We start from the raw sequence: 6,563 nt of genomic DNA, 5'->3' as shown, positions 1-6,563 counted from the left end.
CCCAGCTGGCTTGCTATGCTTAATTTCCATCATCCTGGGCCTCTGTGCTTTTGGGTTGACTTCCTCTTAATATGCAGCAGGACTGAATCTGAAACAGGACAGTCTCCACTGCCCGCTTCCTGGGTGTTGAGCTCAGACACCTTCAGTTCCCAGGAGCAGGAGCAACCCTCTCAGATTTTTCGGTGAAATACAGCCTTTCCAAGCTGTTCAGCAGAGTCAGAGCAAACATTCAGATTGGAAAAAAACACCAGGTTTTGATATCTCTCCTTGGTGTAAGTTTTGAGTGATACATAACATAACCCTAATAGCAAATTGCTGACTCCCTATCCACCGAGACATTCAGTGATTTATCAGTTTCATAACCTCAACCACAATTCATGTGATGTACTACAAAGATCCCTGAGCAGTATTCAACAGATTCATTTTTCCTTTCATCCTCATAGCTATCCCACATATTTTTCTTCTTTGTTATATCTAGAAAAAAAATGGTCTTGTGATAAACTGAAGGCAAACAATCTGATGCTTTAAAGTTTAAATAATTACTTGAAAAAATTTTCATATAATCTGCATGGCCTGAAATGATTTGTAGTACAAGTATGATTGGACAGTATTTTGAGTGCAGGCTCAGCTCAGACTCCCCTCGCTTTCACAATGTCAGCGTATAATCACATGCAAAGTAGATCTTGACTTTGGGATGACGGGAGAAAAGCGTTTAGCCATGCTTACCTTGATTAAAACCGTATAGCGTGGCCAGAACAGGGGTGCTGTATCTGGTTCTGTCCTGACCTCCCAGAACCAGGAGGGCAAAACAGCCACAAGACTCATTCTGAGACACCAACATCCCATGTCTTTGGAACAGAAAGGATTTGCAGGCAGCTTAATCTTATAAAGGCATTTTAACAGTGCATCTGTTCTAAAGGCACTCAACAAAAGGTATCTGGTTTCCAGAACTGCCATTTGAATGTGGACCTGATTTGAGAAACATGAGCTTCAACCCACCTTTTGACTCATGTCAAGTACAGCTGATGTATTGGATCTATCTAAAGGCATATTTACCAAAAGTTTTGGTTTCATGATGGCACTATTTACAATTACCAGCAAACTAGTAGTAGTTTTACATTTGAGTGCTGGATCAACTTTGTCGGCTTGAACTTCTCAGTCCAGAAAATACATAATGAAACTGTTGCTTTAGTCCATAGAAATTGGATGACAAAGATAGTTTCTTCTTTTGCTTCTTTTCCCTTAGAAAACACAAACAAAACAAACAAACCAGGAGTTGAAGACAGGGCAATACTTAGTCCCTTACTGACATGAACTGTGTTATTTACATTTGTGTTCTTTAGTTCATGTAACTGGTTACTCTGGGTCACAGGGACACATTTATATGCATAAGTGCACTGTGATTTCTCCTCCAACAGTGAGATAAGTAGAATGACTTAATTGAAAGAATAGCTCGAACATCCAATAGAAAGGTTTTCAAGTATTTTGCTTTATTTTGCTCTTCTGAACATCAAGACAAACATCCAACATTTTGGTATTTGCATTACAATTTGCTCACACAAATTGGTAGAGCTACAACAGAATATTAAATTAGCAACATTTTAGTCCTGACAGTTATGTTATGTAAAATTTGTAAGTGCTATGTTTGATATTAAATTTCAATAAGTAATATTAGTTTAACAAGTAGAGCTATGTTACTGTCTAAAAATACTGCCATACTAGGTCTATTCACATGGGTTCTGAATAACGACCAGGAGATACTCCTTATCTGCAAAAAGATATAAAAATACTTAGTTAAAATATTTTATCTTCTTTCCTGATAAATATCCCATATTAACCTATTCCTCTCCAACTTTGTGTATAAAACATATGACATAAAATATAAGACATTCTTATTAAAAAAGTACTTTAATAAAAGTTTTCAGATTGAAAAACTGTCATAAATGTTAACTATACCATTTAAAAATTATTTTAGTAAGCAATATATTTGCCTTCAAGAGGCTGTGAAGATATTTGAACAAGATGAAAAAAGTCATAAGATAAGCACCTGGAAGCTAGCACTTGTTATAACAAACTTTTGACATCTGCAGCCTCTTCTGCATCTTCTGCAGGTGCACGGATCTTCTTTCGGTTCACTAACTAGTTTATTCAAAATTGAGAACCCCATTTAGAGATGAAAAAAAACAGAAAAGATTTGAATAGACCTTTACTATGAATAAATTCTAAGCATGACAATCTTTGCCTACTAATTCTAAAAGCTTAGGGAGGTTTTAGAAGGAATTCAGTTGGATAGCTATTTAATATTGATTTTAATGAAACATTTCTTAAAAGTATCCAGGGAATTTGATAGGTTTATATCTGCTTTGGAAAGTCAAGAAGACTACCTCTTGACTTGTTCTGTTGCCTCCAATATTGAGTACTATAAACCCTGTACATTAAAATGTTAATGTATCTGTTTTCATGGTGAATATACAGTTTTCCATATACACATTTTAAAAATGCATTTTCTACAGTAGCCTTATTCATGAACAGTTAGAAGAAACTTACGAGGACTTTATGATTCTATCATTTTTAATAGAAATACTACCTGGAGCTACCATGACTTCGTGTTTCTTTGATCTGATCCTGAGAAAGGTTAGATCATTCTGAGGATCAATATCTCTCACTGTGCTCCTTGCTTTAGTGGTGAGCTGACAAAGAAGACCTGCATACTGGACTGTTGTGGAGTTATCAAGAGTTGTCCTTATTGGAATTCCTGAAAACAAATAGTTTTCTAACTCAGTCATTCAGTTAATTTGCATATTCATATACCGCAGGTCATAACAGAAATAAAACAAATATATATATATATATATATAAATATATTTGGGTTTGTTTGCAGTGGAAAGGAGTTGCTGATTTCAAGTGTCTACGTGTCTTTTAAAGGATAACATTAATCAGTGACAATTAAACATTGAGTTGCCTTATGAAACTGTTGAAAGAGCCTAATTGCCGTTTAAGGGTCTTAAATGTCTAACAAATTCTGTTCTTTAGTACTTAACCAGTTTTGGTGCTTCATCAGTTTAAAAGTTGTCACTGGGATTGGATCTTGGCTGCAAGATTCGAAGCCATACTTTAGCTGCAGCACTTGGCACGTGCAGTGATAGAAATTACACGTTCCCAGTGAAATACCATGAGCAATTAAAGGGCAGAAATGGCATGTTTGCATTTGGCAAGCAAAACCACTCTTAGAACAGTCCCTTACAATTACATGCAAAATATTGACAATTCAGAGTACAGAGTGTATTGATCCACCTATTAAAAATGTGATCACCTAAGATTAATTGTTGATTTAATGAATCATTATCAATAATTGTCAAAATCATGTTTTTTTAATGTTAATAGGCTACCAGGTGAAACTGTGACCCCTGTGTTTATCTTGCGAGTATGAACCTATCTGGCTTTTAAAAGTTTGTTTCACTAATAAAAATAAATAATTATTCAACCTACTAACAAAGACAATAGATTAGAAGCTGGCAAGGCAATTTTCTCTTTGCATACATTTGCAATGCGTCTTCCAGATGGACAGGATAGGAATACAAAAATAGATTAATATGAGTCAAGTTTGATTTATAAAAGAATTAGTATGCAAAGATCGTGAATGCCAGGTGAGAAATTAGAGGCAAATGCATAAAATAAACAACAGAACCTCCTCAGATACTACACTATTCCATAGTTTTCCTAGCACAGTATTATTTGAATCACTTGATATCGGTGTTGTCATGAGAAATAATTGTGTGTTGGTATGATGTGTAGTAAAGTGCAAGAGGATGACCCAGTACATACTTTGTGTCTAATGTTTATTACAGAGATTGAGGTTTTACCAGAAACAAGCAGGTGTTCCCAAGCACTGCATTAGCATGAGCATATCTGTATAGTCAGGGCATTAAATAGTAAGTCACTTAAAAGCAGCAATGAATGTGTCAGGTTTATATGACCTCGTATCTAAATGATCACTTCAACAAATACAGCACTTTTAATGGAAGTGGTAAATGTTAAGTGATCCTCCAAGGTCTAATAATAACCTGAAAATGAGTTGACAGTAGTGACTTCCTTAGATTAGAGCTAGTCTATGTTTACTGTAGGAAAAATTCTCTTTGCTTTTGGCCCCAAAATTAGAGGAAGGCAAATAAATCCCTCATTAGAAATGCTGTAGTGTGTTCCTTCACAAATGTGACGGATAGCAACAGTTTGAGGTTTCCAAAATGAACATTGTATATGTGGCATGGTGTTTCAATGAAAAACTCAACACGGAGCATTGAGGTAAATGGCAGGCTGTTTGCATCAGGAATCTTTCATTTGCTGTTTCACCTGAATACTACTTCACCTAGGTATCACCTACAGTATTAAAAAGTCTTAGTAAAAGATATTTATTTTAGTGAAGAACAATGTTTTATCTTGTAGGGAACCTGAACAATTTGAGAAACTTCACTGTTGTGCCATTGGTTAAAATAACTTTACTGTGATTCATTCAAGTTATACACTTGTTTTAAATATTTCAGCACTGAGATAAATTGAACTGTTTTTTGTATAGGAAGATTTGAAAGAATTAGATGGAACAGTCCCACATAGTCTGCAGGTTTATGAGGATGAGAAAGTTTGAACAGCACATGGAGGGACTTTATACCTTGTCTTGAATAGTCTAATGTACAAAAAAAGCAGAACTGGAATGTGGAATGTTCTTCCTCCATTATAAATAGAAGCTGTGATGGAAGGAATGTGTAACAGCCTTTGAAGAAGCATGCTGCTGTAGAGCTGTGCAGGGTGCTCACCATCTGAGCATCCCTCAGTAGCACAGAGCTACCACAGGTAAAGATGAACTGCGGTAGTACACCGAAGAGGTTTTAAGAAATTCAATGTAAGAAAAGGGTTATTTTTCTAATGGGTTTTGTCATTGGTTTTGCCTTCAGAAATGTATCAGCCTGCAAACTCAGCAAGGATCATCTGTGTAATCTAAGTGGGTGGCTTTGTTCACTTTGAGTTTGCAGCTACCTCTAAGTGCCCATTGGATCAAGTCACTTTCTGTTTATTTAAACAGAATACAGAAACAGCTGAAACAACACCTTTTCTGAAACCAGCCTGTTTCAGTTTAGTAAACAGCTGTATCTAGAAATGAGCACAAAGCATCCTTTCCGTTACTGTTTGCCAGGCTATGCACTTCTTGACCTGCATCTAAACTGCTGCTAGGGCAGTAGAGTTTGGGGGCACTGCAGAAGTGAAGGAAGCGAACCAAATTTTAGGGAAGGTAATTGAGTGAGTTGTCTTATTCGTAAAGGAATTATTAAAATAAAGACTAACCTGAGAAGCTTAGCTTCTGAAAACTGATAAAACTGATTTCTGCGACCAGTTCTGCTTTTGGCTTGCAGTTTTCTGTATCGTGGACAAAGTTTGCCTGACATGAAACTTGCTCACCCTACTATGACAACACACCATGACATCATTTTAAAGAACTTCTGAATATTTAGTAGGGCCAAGGCACAGCTCCTAGCGGTGGAATACCAACTTTGCTTGGCAGACACCAAATTATGGACCGAAAAATGGCCACAAGAGCAGCATGTTCTTCCTGTAACCTACGAAGAGATGTTCAAGACACAATTTAACATGTGTCTTTAACATCTTTAAGATGTTCAAATACAATTTAGTTAAACAGGGATGAATAATAATACAAAAGAGCTTAAATTAAATGAAGGTTATGATGCTTCCACTCATTCCATCAGAGGAGACTTATGTCAGAGGTCTTGACATTTCTTTCCGTTAACTCGAATCCCAACCTGTGTTGCACGGGGGCTTCGAGGCATGCCCACAAACCACCTTTTCATGCCTTGTGGTGAAACACTTGCTTTTGAAAACAGCGTTTTCACAAAACGTTGCAAGTAGACTGCTTCAACGCCTCACAACCTACGCAATGTTTTACTTAGAGGACACTTCTCGCCCCTCCAGGGCTGCCTACTCGGAGAAAAGTCGGTGGCGCGTTACCTTCCGCGTTGATGATCATGGTCGCAATGACCCCTTTGTGGGCTTGGATCCTCTTTAGGGTTTCGTCCACTTCAGCCTACGAGCAGAGAGGACACTTCAGCGCTCCCGCGGCCCCCCTGCACCTCGCCCACCGCCCCGCTCCCGGCCCGCCCCGTCCCCCTCAGGGCCGCGGGCGGCGCCATTACCATGGCCGGGCCGTTGCTAGGGAGCGGCGGAAGTGACGGCGGCGCCGGCCCGGGCCCAGGGCCCGGCCTGGGCACCCGAGGGGAGGCCCCGCGGCTGTGGGGTGCCGGGAGCCGAGCTGGGGATGGAGCAGCACAGGCAACGTTGCGCTGCTTGCCTTTTGGTTCTTTATTTTGGCACTGAAGCTGGCGCCAGCTAAATACCAAAGATACCAGTTCGGCTGCTGTCAGCACAGACAAGCATTGTATCCCTCGTGTTGAGTACTCCTTTATCACCTCTCTGCGTCCCCAAAAAGTGTCACTGCAGAGCGTGCTTGGCATTGGCACCGCTGGAAGTTTCCCTGTCCCATCCCACCATGCTGTGAC

General features: G+C 39.0%; 1 protein-coding gene across 1 annotated transcript; it reads right to left on the bottom strand.

The window, feature by feature from the left end:
* Positions 1-1,550: 1,550 nt before the first annotated feature.
* Positions 1,551-6,076, bottom strand: DYNLRB2 (dynein light chain roadblock-type 2). Its single transcript, XM_082770176.1, has 3 exons — positions 6,016-6,076; positions 2,588-2,755; positions 1,551-1,768 (listed from the first exon to the last, which is right to left on the bottom strand). The coding sequence occupies exons 1-3, from the start codon at positions 6,032-6,034 to the stop codon at positions 1,725-1,727; spliced, it is 231 nt and encodes a 76-aa protein (XP_082626302.1). The 5' UTR covers positions 6,035-6,076; the 3' UTR covers positions 1,551-1,724.
* Between the last annotated feature and the right edge of the window lie 487 nt (positions 6,077-6,563).

The sequence above is a fragment of the Aythya marila genome, assembly GCF_965140915.1.
Source record: "Aythya marila genome assembly, chromosome: 12".
NCBI classification, from domain to species: Eukaryota; Metazoa; Chordata; class Aves; order Anseriformes; family Anatidae; genus Aythya; species Aythya marila.
Note: the sequence above shows the minus strand (reverse complement) of the source record. Positions and strands in the feature narration are given on the sequence as shown.

What these genes read in the sequence shown, in the direction of transcription:
- DYNLRB2 (XM_082770176.1), bottom strand. An exon ending in CGAAGTCATGGTAGCTCCAG is followed by an intron (nt 1,769 to 2,587) that starts GTAGTATTTCTA and finishes ATCTTTTTGCAG; the next exon opens with ATAAGGAGTATCTCCTGGTC.